Raw genomic sequence first — 20,384 nt, 5'->3', positions numbered from 1 at the left:
AGAATGTATAGCGTTTATAAATATATTATAAACAAAACTATGATGTGTTCTTCAAACCTTTCTTATCAGCAACGTCGAATGAAAGCGTGGAAACAAGAGGCCACAAGGCCATCCGGGTATTAGTCCCACTAAACAAAAATTACAATGCCATAAGGTGGAAAGACGCCAGGCAAGAAGACCGGGCATTGGACCTGATGAGTTGCAAAACTCACCATTTTTTCTATATTAAATTTTATGATTCTGTTATGATTTTGATGTAAACAATTAGCTGTTACTTGAATTTTGATTTTGAATAGGTTTTAAGCCGAAAATAAGAAAAGAAACAAAAAAAGATTGTTTTAGAGCTTTTTCTGACTGGAAGGTACAATCTTGCCCAAGGCTACAGCCCAAGCCAACGGACAGATTTCAGGATTTCGGTTCTGCCAGCTATACAGAGTTCAAAACTATTTTAGATAGATGCAAATGTATTTAGATCAGGATTAGGATGTAATACCCGGCTAGACTCCGGTATCAGAATTTCTACCGTCTGGTGGAATCTCGGATGTCGAAAACCTCTAGAAGGGTAAAACCATGTTTTCATGAAATGTTTTAATGTATTTTATGGTTTTAAGCAAGAAGGGAATTAAGTTTTGAATGAAAAAGACCAAGAAGGCATTTCCAGGTTCGACCGCCGAACCTCAAGTTCGGCCGCCGAACATTGGATGATTTAGGGGGGCAAGTTAGGAATCCGAAATTTTCAAAGGTTCGGCCGTCGAACCTCATGTTCGACCGCCGAACTTGCATGATTTTTGGAGGCACTTTAGGCTGCCGAAAGGTGGTCTGGCAGCCCCTATATAAGAGCTCCATGGCCGAAACGGGCGAGTTTTCTCCCCATTTTCGGCCACGGTGAGTTCTTGCTCTCCCTTGGTTCGTTTTTGATGTTTTTCCTCCGATCTTTCACGTTTTAACAAGTTTTGTGTTGATTTGAAGATATTTGAGCAAAAGAGCAAGTTTTGGAGCTTGGAGACCAAAGAGTTGGTTTCTCCCCATCTCCAAGCTAGGGTCGTCTTTCCTCTCGTTCTTCAAGAGGTAAGAGTAGATCCATAGTTCATTCCATGTTTTCAGCAAGTTTTATGAAGTTTCTTGGGGTAAAAATGCATATGTAGGTTTATATGGAAGTTTAGAGTTGTGTTTGACCATAGTATGATTGTTAATCCCCTTGTGGTACATGATCTTAAATGTTAAATGATGATTATTGTAAACCAAGCTTAATGTATTTATGATTTGTGCATGCACAGGTTAAGCTTGGTAGATGAATGAATGAATGATAGAATGAATGAAAGAGTGAATGATTGACCAATGAAAAGAAAAGTTTAAAATTTTTATGTAATTGTTGATCATGTATGGGATTAAACAGGTATACAGGATGTATGTTTGGCTTGCTACGGGTCCCGGCGGCCTTAAGCCGATCTGGATCCTAGCGCCGGTAGCGGTCCGGTTTCCGGGTCGTTACAGATTGGTATCAGAGCCCTAGGTTCATATGGTCGAACCTAGAGTGTCGGGCTCATAGATGTTCTAGAAGGTCAAGCACAATAGGAAAATCATGTCCACTAGGATAGGATGAAGAGTCCTGTCTTGAATGATGATGTGAAATGCCATGATTATATGCATGTACATTAATGATATGCTATGTATGTGATGTATGTGATGCGGGTTCATGTGTTTGCACATGAACCATTTGATGCTGATGTTTATGTGATGTGTGCTGTTTTTCAGTAAACAGGATGAGAGGAACTCGTCGATCTGTACGATTGACTGGAGTATCGCCCTAGGACGAGGGCACTGATGCCCGTCCTCCTGCATTGCCAAGGGAAATGTCTAGCAGGTCTAGCAGGGAAAGAGCAGTGAGAGACCCTAGAAGGTCTTTGGATCTGGGTAGAAGCAGATCAGTGAGGGGAACAGTGCAAGGGGATATGTCAGAGGATGTGGGGGATCAGATGGATGTGGATCAGAGGAGGGATGGCAGTCTCGGAGTGAGTATGTCGGAAGAGGGTATGGGAGAGTCCCAAGGAGGCACTCAAGCCTCGGGATTTGTTCAGCCACCTTACTACCCACCCTTTTCACATAATCCCGGGTATTCGATGGGAGGTACATCGGATTACCCCAGTTTTAACCCTTATCACTCTCAGATGCCATACCCACCTTTCTACCCACCGTACCCACAGTACCCTATGTATCCACCCCCACCCTACCATTCAGGTACAGCAAACCCTACCCCAGGGGATGCTGCACCTCCTCCACCACCAGCAGCACCTACTGTCCCAGAAACCCAAATGCCTAAACCTAGCTCATCTGGAGGGAGCAAGGTCAAGATGACCGACTACATGAAGCTGGGTGCTCCCCAGTTTGAAACCGGTGATGACCCGTTTGTGTACCTTGAGAGGGTCAAGACAATTACAGATGAGATAGGAGCTGATGACAGTAGAGCCATTCAGATGGCTGGGTTCACACTAAAATGCAAGAAGGCTCGAGAGTGGTTTAAGAACTATGTGAACCCGAGGTTGGACAGCCTATCATGGGAGGAGTTTGCAAATGAGTTTGCAGGATGGGCTTTCCCTGACAGTTCAAGAGAGTTGAAGATGATTGAATTTGAGCAGCTGAGACAGACGGATGAGATGAGTGTGGTTGAGTATACGGACAGATTCTTGGAGCTGTTGCCGTTTGCTGGGCAAAATCTGGACACAGATCAGAAGAAGACAAGGAGGTATATCATGAAGCTCCATTCCAGGTATTCCTCCTTGATCCAGTCAGCAGAGAGGGAGAGTTTCCATGCCATAGTGGATATGGCTCGGAGGATGGAGGCTAGTGCAATCATCGAAGGGAGAGTTAAGCAGTCAGTAGCACAGTCTTCAGGTTCCAAGACCCCAGGTGGGGAAAAGTTGGATCCTTCTTCCTTGAGTTCAGCAACTTCAGGCAGTAAGAGGTGGGACAGAGGCCCCAGGAAGTCAAAGAGGAATAAGTTCTGGAGTAAGATCAAGTCAGGTCTGGGATTGGGAAGTGGCTCGAGCTCAGGTGCAGATAATGCAGTATGCAGGAAGTGTGGGAAGCTGCACAAGGGAGTATGTCTGGTTGGAACGACAGCCTGCTTCAGATGTGGGCAGGAGGGACACATGGCACGAGAGTGTCCCAGAGCAGCTTGTATGGCACAGTCTCAGCAGACAGCTTCTGGTAGTGTGGCTCAGCCAGCAGCTCCAGCCGCGACTCAGGCTAGTGGCAAAGGCAGAGGGAGAGGGGCAGCCTCTTCTTTAGCCTCTTCCAATCCTTTCTCGCTTCGCAATGTAATTGCGCTTGCATTCTGTTTTGGGTTTGACACGGTTTGGAAAGGTAGTTTCCCTTGAGATTTTCCCTTGAGATTTTAACTTGCTCACTGATATACCAAGTTAGCTCACTTAGTTCTCCAAATTTTGAATGCTCGATTTCATTTTCTGTTGAAAAGTAAGAGTGCTATTAGCAAGAGATTGTATAATGTTTTCTAGAGACATACCTGATTTTGCAGCTTGATAATTTTCTCTTGGCTGAAAATTCTACTGTTTAATCCATAGCTAAGGTTGAGATGATCTCTCCACCTCGGATTGTACATATTTGAAAATGGATCATACTTCCTTTGTTGTTAATTGAATCCTTCAATTGCATTTATCTATTGCTCACCTTCCTAAAGGGTCAGACATATGTTTGTGGTGTGGTCGGCTTATTTACCAATACTACAAGTCCGTACATTATTTTCTATAGCCAATTGTTGAATTACAGTGTTAAGTTGTGAAATTTTAGAATCTAACGATGTAATACTTAACTCATTTGCATTCTTAGGAGTGTCCTCATCTCGGCCATACTGTTTAGAGTTGGCAGCTATTTTTGAGATTTAAATTTCGTCTTCTTCAAGTTTTATTTTTGAAATGATACCTCCACTAACAGCATCTATTATCCTCTTTTCTAAATAGAAATGAAAATTGAATTATTTTGGAGTAATTCCATGTTTTGGACCGTTTGCAATTAATTTCTTATAATGTTTTTAATATTCATGGAGAATTTTTGTTTTTTTTGTTTGATTCCACTTATTTTTTTATAAATGAATTTTTTTTTTATAAATGATATTTTAGTTGATGAAAAAAATTTTCTAAAAATAAATCACTAATATGTATTCGAGTGATAATTGATTCTGGGACAAATAATAAAGCCAATCCTTAGTGATCTCAGAGTCATTAGTATTCTTATTTAAGCAAACAAAGAGAGTTCATATCAGAAAAAGAACAGAAAGTTGATGGTAATATTAAATTATTACAAGTAAATCATTCTGCTAGATATGGTCAGCACCATCATCAGTTATTAAAATTTATGTGGAATAATATATTTACTAATCCCAAAGTATTAACTTTTTATTTTAAATAATTTAATTCAGTATATTAGAATCACATGAAATTTTAGATTTGAGACCAACAGAAATAAAATGAACAAAAAGATTGAATAGTTTAGTATGAAATTTTTTTATATTACTAATATGAAATTTTTTTTATAGAGAAAACTAGATTAATAGTTTAGTATAATTAAAAGATTGAATATTATAATAAATTTGAAAAGAGTAAATTGACGCTTTTCTCTTCTACGTAAGAAAGGGAGTTTGAATTTCATAAATAAAATAAATATTTATTCTTGGCAGATCAGCAAGAATCGGATGATAATATCTATATTATTATAATAATAATTATTATTATTGACTTCTGGGTTTTACAGTAAATGGCATTTGCTGTGAGTCCGGTTTTGGTTTGGATGGAGAAAAGTGGAAGAGGGAGCAAATGCAGTAAACCAGAACGTGTTTAATTAAGAATAAAGCAAACGTAGGTAATTTAATGAGAAAGCAGCTGCCTGTCAGCTTTGGCGTGCATAGCTGAGCAAAGGTGGTGGTGGGGTGGTGATGACGGCCTCTTAATGTCCCCAAAATTGAATGAATACCGCCAACTTTCCTCGCTAAAATTAAAGCAACAACAAATATAGAAACTGCGAGCCAATTTTTCTGCTGCAACCACACAACACACAACTTCTAATTCTATTACACGCAACACTTCTCCATCATCTCTTGATAAATTGTTTGTTAATGGGTGGGTTTCTTTCATTAGCTTTTTTTTCTTGGTTTGTGGCTTTTGGGTTTGGCATTTTGAGATCTCTAAGTTGTTTGAACATGGGTTTTGCTGCTGCTTTTCAAAAGGGTTTCTTTGTTTATCCGCTTTGATTCAAGTAGGCGGTACTGTTCATGGCCTTTTTCTAGATTTGTATATAATTGGTGGTCTTGGATTTTGCTGGGGTTTACACGGAGAGTGGCTTGTGGGACTTGTTCTTTGATTTCCAAGTTGGTTGTATTCGTATGTGATTGTGTGGGATTTTAATCTATGATAGCTTAACCGGATCTTTCGTTATGATTATTAAAGTAGATATCTGTTTTATATTCTGGTAGATTCCTCTTGATTTCAGTTTCATTTTGATTTTTGATTTTGTTGTTGGCAGTTGATGTTGTTCATTATTATAACATTGTTGTGCAACTCTCATTTATTCCCATCCTTTGCATTTCTTTAAGGGAGAAAAAGAAACTTAAATCAAAGATAGATGCTTGCTGTCTACTGTTTTGGTGGCTTCTTCAACTGATACCAAGATGCTGTTTTCTGTTGCAAGTTTTCAATCTTCAACGGTAAAGAATATATAGATATATGCACATTGTTTATAAATGTCAAGTTTGTGGACTTAAAGGCTCAAGAGGCTTTATTGATATGAATTATTAAATGAGAAAAAAACAGAGTGACGAAGTAATCAGAGAGGGAGAGATAAAGAAATGGTGAGGAAGTGAGGTGGAGTCAGATTTATGCTTGTGGGGTGTCATCAAATTGTGAGTTGTTTAGTGCAGAGTGCCTGTTGGCTATGTCTCCTGTACTGATTTATTGAGCCCGTGCTCCGTGGGCTTTGCCGCCGATTTAGGCAACAGCCATTTCTCAGTTTTCTTGTTATATAAGAGATCCTTTTGTTAAAAAATTACCAAATCCCATATTCTCAATTATCCCTTTAAACACATACTCTCTCTCTTAGTCACACTTCCTGCCTCGGTTGCTGTCAAGATTCGGTCATAGCTTTCATGGAATATATATTCAGCCCTTATTTTAGATCCTTGTTGACAGTCATTGAAGCCTGGAGAGTCACTTACAGTTAAAGAATTTGGTCCCCACAACTGGTGTGTTATTTTTCCAATTCAAGGAATTTCTCCTCGAGTTGGGGTTATGTATTGTTTCTTTGAGAATGTATGGTTATGGTAGTGAGCATAAGCTATCAGTGAAGTAGTGGGCAAGGTTTTCTTTAGAGGTAGCACAGGAGATTTTGGATCTTTTACTTTGTCAAAATGAAGTTTATGAAACTTGGATCAAAGCCGGATTCGTTTCAGTCGGATGCAAACAATGTCAGGTGAGACATTTGGAGCCTTATTCATATTCTTTTTTACTTTTTATGCACTTCCTAGATAGGAAATGCCTTTATGTTAGGCAGTATTTTGTGCTCAGTTGGTGTATGATTTTTCTTTCAAGTGTGTGGCCTTGAGTGTCTGTTGGTCACTTCCGAGTTTTGTAGAGGGGTTGATTGGATTAAATCTACAATGGGATTCAGAAAGAGGGATGTGAAGTAGTTCAATTGAATAGAGTCTTATATAATATAATGAAGCCAAAACTTGTCAACTGAATAAGCTCCTCAAGATTTAAAGATAACTTGATCATTTATTACTTGGTAGATTGCTGGGTATACAATTTCCTACCATGTTCATGATACTGAAGTAAATACTATTTGCTTACTGAGTTACCTTCATGAAGGAAGGGATAATCTTGGTTTTCCCCATATTTCACTTTGTCCATCATTGAGGATGTCAAATGGCTTTGTATCAAATATCAATAATGAATATTATTTATACTTTAATATTTGTGCTGGAGATTCCAGGATGTGTTCTGCCTCTAAACAAAGATCATGCAATATTTGCTTTTTGTATGTAAACTATAGTTTTTGAACTATTAAGAGTCTATTTGACTGGTTTCAAATGCCATATTTTAATTGATTCCATCAGCTAGTGGCATAGCGATATCTATGTTAGAGAAACTTTTTTTTAATAACCTTATACTTGTGGCAATTTTTAGAATGTATTTTGTGCAACATTTAAAGTTATGAACTGATAGTGACATTACGAAAGCTCTATAATATTATGTGCAGGTATGTGGCTAATGAGTTGGCAACAGACTTCATTGTTACTGTTGGGAATGTAAAGTTTTATCTGCATAAGGTACAATGATCCTTCCAATCTGATAAGCATTTTAAGCTTAGGACCTGGGCTGTGAGGCATCTTTAGTATCACTGCCTCCAAGTTCCTTCTTTTTTTCCTTGTTCTTTTTCTCTCTGGAGTAACCAACATGTTCATCATTTTCAATTTTCACTAACCATAACAGATATTTATTTTTTTATGCTACCAAATTCACATCTAGTTTTAGTTCAGAAAATGTTATGGTTGTTCTAGCGAAATCTGCACTTCACATGGCTTGTTTGAAGTAACTTGATCTTTAGTGTCTATGCTTGGAATTTTATGTATTTCTCTCAACTTACCGGGGAGCTTGACACATTGATGATTTATCACATGATATAAAGCTACTGAGCAAAAAAGCAGATTTTGTTAAAGGTGTATAACAAAAGAGAGGAATTATTTTCTTTCTTTAGCCAAATTAATCAGCAGAGTTCTGTTTTCTAATTTAAATGATTCAAAAAGGATATTGGCCTAAGCAATACATGCAAATTATATGCTGTGTTATGAAATCCTTTTGATGCTAACAATTGAAAAATCCACTATCCAGTTTCCGCTTCTGGCAAAAAGTGCTCGCTTGCAAAAGTTAGCTGCAACTGCCAATGAGCAAAACATTGATGAAGTTGACATTTTTGATATTCCTGGTGGGTCTGCTTCCTTCGAGATATGTGCCAAATTTTGTTATGGTATGGTTGTGACTCTCAGTGCTTACAATGTCATTGCTGTTCGATGTGCGGCTGAGTACCTGGGAATGCATGAAAACATTGAAAAAGGGAATCTCATTTACAAAATCGATGTTTTCCTTGGCTCCAGCATTTTTCGCAGCTGGAAGGATTCAATCATTGCTCTGCAGACCACAAAGCCACTGATGCCATTATGTGAGGAACTGGAGATAATGAATAATTGTGTTGATGGTGTAGCTACCAAGGCCTGCATTGATGTTTCAAAAGTTGACTGGTCCTATGGCTACAACCGAAAGAAACGCCTAGAAGAAAATGGGAATGATCCAGATGTGAATGCTATAAGAAACCATTTGGTGCCGAAAGACTGGTGGGTGGAAGATTTGTGTGATCTTGATATTGATTTATACAAGCATGTTATTACGGCAATTAAAACCAAGGGTATAGTTCCTAGTGAAGTGATTGGAGAAGCCTTGAAAGCTTATGCTTATAGAAGATTACAAGGATTAAGCAAGGGTGTAATCCAATACGGAGAAGCGATAAAGTATAAATCAACTGTTGATACAATTGTGTGTCTGTTGCCTGCTGACAGAGGCGGCTTGTCCTGTAGTTTTTTACTGAAGTTATTAAAAGCAGCCATATATGTAGGCCTAGGAGACATGTCTAAGGGACAGCTAATCAGGAAAATAGGACAGCAACTAGAGGAGGCTTCTGTGCATGATCTCTTGATACCTTCAGCAGAAGGAGTGAGTATGATGTATGATGTTGATACCATAAAGAAAATAGTGGAAGAGTTTCTGATGCGAGATCAGAATGCTGAGGTTGATTCATTAGAAGAAGGCCAACAGGTACAGGAGATTACAGGACCAGGGATTTTGTCGAATGCTTCCAAGCTGATAGTGGCAAAACTGGTAGATGGATACCTTGCTGAAATTGCGAAGGACTTCAATCTACCCTTGTTGAAGTTTGTTGAGCTCGCTGAGATGGTATCTGGTATCTTCCGGCCGGCTCATGATGGATTATATCGAGCAATTGACATGTTTCTCAGGGTAAGCATTCCTCAAAATACAAGTCCATATCAAAATTTTAAACAAGTTGAACTTTAAATAATAGTGATGCATTGTTATATCAAGATGTGGTTTAGGGCCTCAATGACATCTAGAGCTTCTTCATTCCTCAAGTGCAGGAGCATCCAGGGATCAGCAAAAGCGAGAGGAAGAGGATATGCAAGTTGATGGATTGCAAGAAGCTCTCAGTCGACGCATGCATGCACGCAGTGCAGAACGAGAGACTTCCATTGCGGGTGGTTGTGCAGGTACTCTTTTTCGAGCAGGTCAGGGTGGCTGCCACATCAGGAAGTAGCACTCCTGATCTCCCAAAAGAGCTCCGATATCTTTCTCATGGGAGCTCAAGGTCTGCCTCTGCTGTTACTAATCCAGACGAAGATTGGGATGCTGTGGTTACAGTCGAGGAGCTCAAGGCACTGAAGGCGGAGATAGCATCTTTGAGATTAAGTAATGCAAAGAGAAATGGGAATGGTAAAAATGGTGTAGATAAGGCCACAAGCAATAGAATGAAAGGTTTGGTGAAGTCGAAAATGATGTTTACAAAGCTTTGGTCAAGCAAAGGAGAAAAGAGTGAGAACAGTGGCTCAGATTCATCTGATAGTCTTGGTTCTACAATCCCAGAAGAAGCTAAGTCTACTCCATCAAGAAACAGGAGGCATTCTGTCTCTTAGTATAAATTAAATGACTTGAGAGAGTTGATTTCTGGTTGGCTTTTGGTTATTTTATCTAGTCTAAATGAATGATATTAACAACTTAAAAGAGATGAGTTGTTATTCTAATTCAGCAACATGTAAAAGCATGTATCATTTTGAAGAAGAAATAAGAAAGAAAACCTTAAAACTCTTCATTCTGATTTCATTTTCTCTGAAAATTTGCAAGTTAAAAAATTTATATTCTTTTCAAATCGGAAAATTTGTTTCTTTGTGAAATATTTGATTTTAAAGAAAATAATTAAATTTTTGTGAAATATTTGATTTTAGGAGAATTATTACATATTTCAATGAAAGCTCCAAAATAATTTTGATGTTTCAATGGAGGTTACCTATTTAGCCCATATTTTCCTGGATTTAGGGAGCCACCAATCTGGGGAGAAGCAGAAGAAGGAAACCTCTGGAGAATGCTTAAAAAACAAAAAATCTAGTCTTGTTCTGTAATTACCAAATCTGAACTTAGACACAACGATCTATAAATATTAGGCATGGGCATAGATTCAAGGCTTTTGAATCAAAATCGAACAAAATCGAAAAAATCACTCCTATAAAAATTAAATCGAATTGTACTTAATTTAATTTATATTTAAAATTTTAATTTAATACAGATTCTACTCAAGTATTTATAATTTTAATAATATATATAATTAAAATTATATATAGATATATAATTTCAGTTATATTCACATATAAATAATATTATCTTTTATTTTTATACATACTTTTAAAAATAATTTCAACTATTTCTTTTGAATTGGGGATTGAGAGAATAGAACTTGAGACTTTTTAAATTTATTTAAATGCACTCACTACCAGATTAAGTCTGGGAGTACAAAATAATTTCAATATGATATATTTTAAATATTAATTGCAGATTTATTTATTATAAAAAACTGAGAATTATATATAGTATATATTTAATATTAATATTATTATTGTTTAAAAGTTACTTTATTATTTTTATTATTGTTTATGTTAAAATTTTTAAATTATTTATTGCTTTAAAATAAAAATAAAAATATTAATATTTTAAGTATAATAATTAATATGTAAATTAAAATTAAAATGAAAATAAATCACAATAAAAATCAAAATCATATTAAAATTGTTAAGGACAAAATCATAATTGTATCAAAATTTAGTCCACCATTTTATTTTTAAAGATTAAAATAGATGAAATTGGTTAATAAAACAAAAGTAAATTTGAGAATAAAGGAGATATATCTCTGTGAGTGATGGTCGTCGGTGGTTTCTAAGATAAGGGCCTCTTTCTTGTCGGTTTGTCATGGGAGTTCTTACCCCTATGGATAGGGGCGACTCTCTCTACCTTGCTTGGTATGGGTTTCTCTCTCCCTTAGATAGAGTATAAATAAGTGTTTTTATGATTTTTTCTTATTTTGGACATGGTGGTTTATAGAGTCTTGTGTTATTTTGTAATATCCGGCTAAATTCCGGCATCGAAATTCCAATCTTCCTATGAAATCCCTGTTGAAATCCGGAATCTCGAAGTTGAAATCTCTTTAGAAGGGTAAAATAAGGTTTTCATAAAATGAATTTGAAAATTCTTTTTTTAGGGTTTTGTGTTAAAAAGAAAGAAAAGAGTTTTGAAGGAAATCCCAAGGTTCGGCCTCAGAAGGTGGTTTATCCAGCCGCCTATAAGAGGTCTTCAAGCCCGAAAATAAGAGAGCTTTCTCTCCATTTTCGGGCAGAGATGAGCCCTAACCTTCCCTTGTTTGCTCATGTTGTTTTTCCTTCAAATCTCGTAGAAAATTCATGAGTTTTCCCTCGTTTTTAAAGATTTGAGTTCAAATCTAAAGTTTTAACCACTTGGAGACCTTTGGAGATCGATTTCCCTCATCTCCAAGTTTGGGTTGCTGCTACTTTTAAATCTCCAAGAGGTAAGTTTAGATCTTTACTTTTCCTATGTTTTAAATAAGTTTTAAAAAGGGTTTAAAGGTTGTTGATGCATGCAAATAGTTAAATCTAAAGTTTTAGGGTTTAGGTTAAGTTGATAATGAATGTTTTCTCTTGTGTGTTTTTGTTGTTGCTTGTTGGGGATTAGGCTAGTTTTTATGTCCCTTATGCTTGTTGAGTGAGTATGAATGTTTGTGAGTTGTTGGGTGTGAGGATCGGAGTGTTTGGTGGCTGTGTGCATAGAGCATAATCGGGTTCTGCCTTGCTGGAGAGCTTAGGTTCGGCCGTCAAACCTACTTATGGAGGCAGCCTTTTAGCCGCCTAACCCGCCTCTGAAGGTTCCAACCTTCGGATCTATGTGGGGTTTAGGCCGCCGAACCTGCCCCCGAAAGTCATTGACTTTCGGATCTGTGTGGAGTTTAGACCACCGAACCTGCCCTTGAAAGTCCCTGACTTTCAGATCTGTGAGGAACCTTCGGCCGCCGAACTTGCCGCTGAAAATCCCCTGCCCAGCCTTCTTCTGCTTGTTTTGTATGCATGCTTTGGTATGTTTTAGAGGGTTTTTGGGGAGTTGTTTAGAGTCTTGTAATAGTTATGTTTGGTCCCTCATTTGAGTCCATCTGTGTAGGATCGGATCTAGGAGACCGTAGAGGCCTACAGTGAAATAACTGCGCCAGTTTTAGGCGAGCGTTAGCCAGAGGTGAGTAGAACTGAACTGATCTATTATTTTAAAGAATTCAAACTTTTTAAGAATACTCATGCATCACGAATGCCATGTATATATATTAGATATTTGTTTGTATTAGAAATCACGAATATGGTGCATTGCATAAATTATTGTTGTTGTGGATGGATGTTGGATGACTCACTAGCCCTCGAGTATGATATGTTATGATGTATATGGAAGTCCAGGTCGAGACTCATTCTACGCCCCCTGGCAATATATAAGAGAAAGTCTAGGTCGAGACCCATTCTATGCCCCTGGCATTATGGATATGTTATGTTATGTTTAAGAGGAAGTCCTGAGGAGCTTCCGTTGAGGGCTGGGCATTATTGGAATATGTAGAGGGTTAATAGTGACAAGTCCATCTTGATGTGTATTGTTTGTGTTGTGACGCATTTCATTCGATCATATATGTATTAAACTGTTTTTATGTTCTACTCACTAGGCTCTTGTAGGTTATCCCTTTCCCTTAAACCCAGGTTTGCAGAATCAAAGATAGCTCGGGGAAGTCGGCATAGTTGCTAGTATAGTCTAATGTAATAGTATAGTTGTGGACATGTATTGTTTAATGGATTAGAATTGTGCTTTGTCCTAGTTTTTGACCTTGTAATCCCTGTATACATGATTTTTATGTAAAAGTTTTATTTATGAATTATATTTGAACTAAGCATGAGGCATGTGATTTTTACCATACTGGAGCATTTGATGAGGGCTCTAGTATGGGTTTATATTTTCAGTTCGATACATGCAAAGGTCGTGTAACGACCCGAAAATCGGACCGCTACCGGCGCTAGGATCCAGATCGGCTTAAGGCCGCCGGGACCCGTAGCAAGCCTGACATGTAACCTGTAAACCTGTTCAATCCCATACATGATCAACAATCATACATAAAAATTAGAACTTTTCTTTTCCTCATACACCAAACTCAACCTGTGCATGCACTATACATAGCATAACTTAAACATTAATCCCTCTGTGGGATCTCATCATTTGCCCCAATGGGCGATACATCAGAAGTTGAGTTGGTCAAACATAAACATCAATAGACATCAAGATCATGTATATAACAAAAAGAGATTACAACAGACTATGGTTAAACACACTTCTAAACCTTAATATCATCACTACATAACATGGCTAAACATAACATTAAATCATTACATAATTTGTCATGTCCACTTTCTATCTATTACAAAACAAGGACTTCTTTACTCTTGCTGACCTCCTGGTCTACCCTGTACCTGCAAGCCTGGGGGTTAAGGGAGAGGGGTGAGCTACAAGAGCCCAGTGAGCAGAATAATAAAACAATTTAAAACATATGATAACATGGAATGCATCACAACACAGCTAATCACATCAATGATGAATTTGTCACCAATAGTCCCCTACATGGACCAACTGTGCCAGGGGCGTAGAATGGGCCTCATTGGTCTTTCTCTTACATAGTGCCAGGGGCGTAGAATGGGCCTCATTGGTCTTTCGTACCGTATCATCATCATCATAGCATAGGGGGACTAATGGATCATTCAACATCCATCCCACATCATCAAACATAATATGCAATGCAACATATTCGTGAGTCTAATGCAACACCCTATTATCTCATGGCATTCATGATGCGTGAATCATGCTAAAACTGATTTATTTATTTAAAAGCATAAGAGTTATTCCACTCACCTCTGGCTGAAGCTCTACTGACTCTGAAGTGACTGACTCACTGCTGGGGTCCTCGGTTCCTCGGGTCCGAACCTACACAGGTGGACTCAAATGAGGGACCAAACATACATGAACATAACTCTAAACTACTCCCCAAAAACCCCCTAGAACATCATGAAACAATCATGCAAAAACATGCAAAGGAAGGCTGGACAGGGCAGGTTCGGCGGCACCTTCGGCGGCCGAAAGTCCCTCCAGAGCCGAAACCCGGGCAGGTTCGGCTGCACCTTCGGCGGCCGAAAGTCCCAGACAGAGACGAAAGTCTCTTTTCGGGGGCAACTTCGGCAGCCGAAAGGCCTGCCTCCCAAGCCATGTTCGGCGGCCGAAAGTTCCTTCGGCTGCCGAACCTGGTTTCTGCCAAAGGGCAGAAACTTGGCTCCCTTGCACAAACTCAACTCCCTTCCATTCCAACATGCATATAACTCACCAAATCATGCAAAAACATACACATTGGCTCCTAGGGGTTTCAAACTATCTAAAACCCCAACTACAACACACAACAACAACATAATCCAAGCCACATTGCTCAAAACATAACATTAACTCAAAAACCTAACTATGAGCTAAACATGCATTCTACCCCATAGATCTTGCATAAAACTTACTTTAAACATAAAATGAGCTTAAGATCGGCTCTTACCTCTTGAAGATCGAGAGGGAGACGTCCTAAACTCGGAGGTGGGAGATTTTGAGTTCTTGAACCTCAAAGCTCCAAAACTTGCTCAAATCTCTTCAAAACGACATAAACCTTGTTAAAACATGAAGGATTGAAGGAAAATCATCAAAAACGAACCATGGAGGAGCAAGAACTCACCGTGGTCGAAAATGGGGAGAAAACTCACCCGTTTCGGCCATGGAGCTCTTATATAGGGGCTGGCCAGTTCAAGTTCGGGGGTCGAACGTGCCCCCACATCTCATGCATGTTCGGCGGCCGAACATGAGGTTCGGCGGCCGAACATGAGGTTCGGCGGCCGAACCTGGTTTCTTTCAAATAAAACTTTCGGAGGCCAAAAGTGCTCCCAAAACCTATCCACGTTCGGCGGCCGAACCTGGTGAAGGTTCCATGGTCTTTTTCATTTAAAAACTCAAATTCTTTCTTACTTAAAAATCATTAAAACATGAAAACATTTGAGAAAACATGATTTTACCCTTCTAGAGGTCTCCGACATCCGAGATTCCACCGGACGGTAGGAATTCTGATACCGGAGTCTAGCCAGGTATTACATTCTCCCCCCCTTAAGAACATTCGTCCCCGAATGTTCCTCAACTAGCACCTAGCATGGCATACGCATATCATACATACAAAACACATAAAACTCACAAGGGACCAACCTCAGAAAAGATAAGGGTATTGCTGGGGCATGGACTCCCGTGTCTCCCAAGTGCATTCCTCCAAATTGTGGTGGTTCCATAGGACTTTCACCATCGGGATTTTCTTGTTCCTCAATTTCCTGATCTGGGTGTCTAGGATCCGTACTGGCTGTTCGACATAAGTGAGATTCTCTTGAATCTCCACATCTGGCTCACTAAGAACCTTGCCCGGATCTGACACAAACTTCCTCAACATAGAAACATGGAAAACCGGATGGATTCTTGCCATTGAAGCAGGTAAATCCAGCTTTGTAACGACCCCAAAATGGACCGTCACCGGCGCTAGGATTCAGGTCGGCTTAAGGCCGCCAGAACCCGTAGCAAGCCTGCTATACTCTCTGTGTACCTGTCAATCTCATACATGATCATACATTTTCTGTGAAAATAAAAACTCTTTTCTAGCCCAAGGCTTAACCTGTGCATGCACTATCTCTGTACTCTGTACTCTGTACTCTGTACTCTGTACCCCTGACTAGAGCTAGCTCTAGATGGGTTCATTCATACCTGTTAAGCCTGGTAGTCCACATACAGTAAAACATATACATATACCGATCATGTACAACACAATAGATTTACAACTACTCAGTCAAGCACATATATAACTATTACATCTCTTTAACAGTACATGTCCACTCTAGACTATTACATTTCTCTTTATTCTTTCTCTGAACCCTGCTGGACTGTCCCTGTACACGGTATACTGAACCTGCAAAACTGGGGTTAAGGGAGTGGGATGAGCTCTATAGCCCAGTGAGTAGAACAGTAAAACAATTCATTAACAGATGCTCTCATGGAATGCGTCATAACACAAACATTTCACATCAAGAGTAAACCTGTCACCACATAGTCCCAGTAACTCTGTGCCAGGGCGTAGTCAAAGGTTCCTGGACTTCCTGTCATATATGTATATGTGTATATAACACCATTGTACTTACCATTGCCAGGGCGTAGTCAAAGGCTCCTGGACTTTACTATATACCTGCCAGGGCGTAGTCAAAGGCTCCTGGTCTTTGCTATACTTGCCAGGGCGTAGTCAAAGGCTCCTGGTCTTCCTGTCTGTGACTATGGGATCATTCAGCATTTACCCACATCAACAAATAACAATGCAATGCAACATATTCGTGGATACTAATGCAATCAACTTATGGCATAATCATGATGCATGAGATATGCTAAAACATGTCTTTGATCAATTCAAAAAGCATTAAGTTTAGTTCCACTCACCTCTGGCTATCTGGACTGACTGACTCTGCAGGCTCTGAAAACTCTGGAGCAGTACTCACTGCTGCTCTCTCTGGTTCCTCTGCTCTGTGCCTACACAGATAGACTCAAATGAGGGACCAAACATACTCGGACATACCGCTAAACATCTCCCCTTAAAACCCCTTAAAACACCTTAGACCAAACATAGAAAACATGCAAAGGAAGGCTGGACAGGGCACTTTCGGGGGCACCTTCGGCGGCCGAATGTCCCTTCCAGAGACGAAAGTCAGGCATGTTCGGCGGCCTAACTTGGACTTTCGGGGGCCGAACCTGAGTTCATCCAGAACTCAGTTTCGTGCACAAGGACGCCTGCCAATCCCTCCATCACCTGCTCAGACCTCAACACATGCATTTAACCCTTCTAAAACATGCATAAACACTTCAATAAGCATAAAGGAGCTTCAAATAAATTAAACTCCAACAAACAACACACAACAACCATACACAAAGCATAGGATCCATACACCCTAATATGGACAACTTATGCATACTCAAGCACAACTCCCCTTTCCCATCATCAAACTCATTTAAAACATGATAAAAACAAAGGATTCACTCTTACCCTTTGAAGAACAAAGGCTGGCGTGACCCCAAACTTGAAGAAATGAAGATTCAAGCTTCACAAGTTCTCAAACTCCACAACTTCTCAAAACTAGTTAAAACTCACCATAAACTTATTTTTCTTTGAAAGATTTGATTAGAAACTCAAGAAAATCACCAAGGGGAAACATGTGCTTGTTCCTGACCCAAAGGAGAGCTTAAGCACCTCCATAGTCGGTCATATCCACTTAAAAAAGTGAACCACCGCTTCACGTTCGGTGGCCAAAGCTACATGTAACACCTCATCACGTTCGGGGGCCGAACATTGAGTTTAGGGGGCCGAACATGAGCTACTTTAGGCGGCCGAACTTACACTTTAGGGGGCCGAAAGTGGCAAAACTTTCCTTAGCCTTTTTTCTTCAAAACTTATTCCTTTGCTAAAACAAAAGCTTAAAACATCTAAAAACATTTTAGAAAACCTCCACTCTCCCTTCAGGGATACTCTGACATCCTCGATTCCACCGAACGATAGGAATTCTGATGTCTGAACATGCCGGGTATTACATTCTCCCCCCCTTAAGAACATGCGTCCTCGGATGTTCCTAAAACAAATTAGAAACATACAAAAAGGAGGAAACGAACCTCAAAACAGATATGGATACTGCTGGAGCATAGACTCCCGCGTCTCCCACGTGCACTCTTCTACATTATGGTGGTTCCATAGGACTTTCACCATCGGAATCTCCTTGTTCCTTAGCTGTCTGAGTTGTGTGTCCACAATCCGCACTGGCAGCTCTACATAGGTGAGATCTGTGTGAATCTCCACCTCAGGCTCACTCAGAACCTGAGTCGGATCTGACACAAACTGCCGTAGCATAGAAACATGAAAGACCGGGTGAATCCTCTCCATCGAAGCAGGTAAATCTAGCTTATATGATACATTTCCGATCCGCTGCACAATCTCAAAAGGTCCAATGTACCGTGGAGCTAATTTACCCTTCTTCCCAAAACGAACCACACCTTTCATCGGAGACACTTTCAGCAATACCCAATTACCCTCCTGAAATTCTAACTGCTTTCTGTGAACGTCTGCATAACTTTTCTGTCTACTTTGAGCTGTTCTGATTCTATCTCTGATCATGGGCACCACTCTACTAGTAATCTCGACTAACTCTGGCCCTGCCAGAGCCTTCTCTCCTATCTCTTCCCAACAAACAGGGGATCTGCATTTCCTCCCATACAACGCTTCATACGGAGCCATCCCTATGCTAGCATGATGGCTGTTATTGTAGGCAAACTCCACCAAAGGTAGATGCTGCCTCCAAGAACCGCCAAAGTCTAACACACACAATCGAAGCATATCCTCTATGGTCTGGATGGTCCTCTCTGACTGTCCATCAGTTTGTGGGTGGAAAGCAGTGCTAAACTCTAATCTTGTGCCCATCGCACTCTGCAGACTTCGCCAAAATCTAGAGGTAAACCAATCTGTAACGACCCCAAAATGGACCGTCACCGGCGCTAGGATTCAGGTCGGCTTAAGGCCGCCAGAACCCGTAGCAAGCCTGCTATACTCTCTGTGTACCTGTCAATCTCATACATGATCATACATTTTCTGTGAAAATAAAAACTCTTTTCTGGCCCAAGGCTTAACCTGTGCATGCACTATCTCTGTACTCTGTACTCTGTACTCTGTACTCTGTACCCCTGACTAGAGCTAGCTCTAGATGGGTTCATTCATACCTGTTAAGCCTGGTAGTCCACATACAGTAAAACATATACATATACCGATCATGTACAACACAATAGATTTACAACTACTAAGTCAAGCACATATATAACTATTACATCTCTTTAACAGTACATGTCCACTCTAGACTATTACATTTCTCTTTATTCTTTCTCTGAACCCTGCTGGACTGTCCCTGTACACGGTATACTGAACCTGCAAAACTGGGGTTAAGGGAGTGGGATGAGCTCTATAGCCCAGTGAGTAGAACAGTAAAACAATTCATTAACAGATGCTCTCATGGAATGCGTCATAACACAAACATTTCACATCAAGAGTAAACCTGTCACCACATAGTCCCAGTAACTCTGTGCCAGGGCGTAGTCAAAGGCTCCTGGACTTCCTGTCATATATGTATATGTGTATATAACACCATTGTACTTACCATTGCCAGGGCGTAGTCAAAGGCTCCTGGACTTTACTATATACCTGCCAGGGCGTAGTCAAAGGCTCCTGGTCTTTGCTATACTTGCCAGGGCGTAGTCAAAGGCTCCTGGTCTTCCTGTCTGTGACTATGGGATCATTCAGCATTTACCCACATCAACAAATAACAATGCAATGCAACATATTCGTGGATACTAATGCAATCAACTTATGGCATAATCATGATGCATGAGATATGCTAAAACATGTCTTTGATCAATTCAAAAAGCATTAAGTTTAGTTCCACTCACCTCTGGCTATCTGGACTGACTGACTCTGCAGGCTCTGAAAACTCTGGAGCAGTACTCACTGCTGCTCTCTCTGGTTCCTCTGCTCTGTGCCTACACAGATAGACTCAAATGAGGGACCAAACATACTCGGACATACCGCTAAACATCTCCCCTTAAAACCCCTTAAAACACCTTAGACCAAACATAGAAAACATGCAAAGGAAGGCTGGACAGGGCACTTTCGGGGGCACCTTCGGCAGCCGAATGTCCCTTCCAGAGACGAAAGTCAGGCATGTTCGGCGGCCTAACTTGGACTTTCGGGGGCCGAACCTGAGTTCATCCAGAACTCAGTTTCGTGCACAAGGACGCCTGCCAATCCCTCCATCACCTGCTCAGACCTCAACACATGCATTTAACCCTTCTAAAACATGCATAAACACTTCAATAAGCATAAAGGAGCTTCAAATAAATTAAACTCCAACAAACAACACACAACAACCATACACAAAGCATAGGATCCATACACCCTAATATGGACAACTTATGCATACTCAAGCACAACTCCCCTTTCCCATCATCAAACTCATTTAAAACATGATAAAAACAAAGGAT

At 39.9% G+C, this 20,384-nt stretch overlaps 1 protein-coding gene across 2 annotated transcripts; it reads left to right on the top strand.

The window, feature by feature from the left end:
• Positions 1-4,788: 4,788 nt before the first annotated feature.
• On the top strand, positions 4,789-9,966 carry LOC110618757 (BTB/POZ domain-containing protein NPY2). Of its 2 annotated transcripts, none has more exons than XM_021761994.2 (5): positions 4,789-5,132; positions 5,606-6,477; positions 7,267-7,336; positions 7,899-9,077; positions 9,215-9,966. In XM_021761994.2, the coding sequence occupies exons 2-5, from the start codon at positions 6,416-6,418 to the stop codon at positions 9,764-9,766; spliced, it is 1,863 nt and encodes a 620-aa protein (XP_021617686.1). In that variant the 5' UTR covers positions 4,789-5,132; positions 5,606-6,415; the 3' UTR covers positions 9,767-9,966. The 2 variants fall into 2 exon arrangements, with proteins under 2 accessions (XP_021617686.1, XP_021617684.1); XM_021761992.2 differs by having other exon boundaries at positions 4,789-5,268.
• Positions 9,967-20,384: the final 10,418 nt, after the last annotated feature.

The sequence above is a fragment of the Manihot esculenta genome, chromosome 7, assembly GCF_001659605.2.
Source record: "Manihot esculenta cultivar AM560-2 chromosome 7, M.esculenta_v8, whole genome shotgun sequence".
Taxonomy (NCBI): Eukaryota; Viridiplantae; Streptophyta; class Magnoliopsida; order Malpighiales; family Euphorbiaceae; genus Manihot; species Manihot esculenta.
This window is presented reverse-complemented; position numbering and strand designations above follow the sequence as displayed.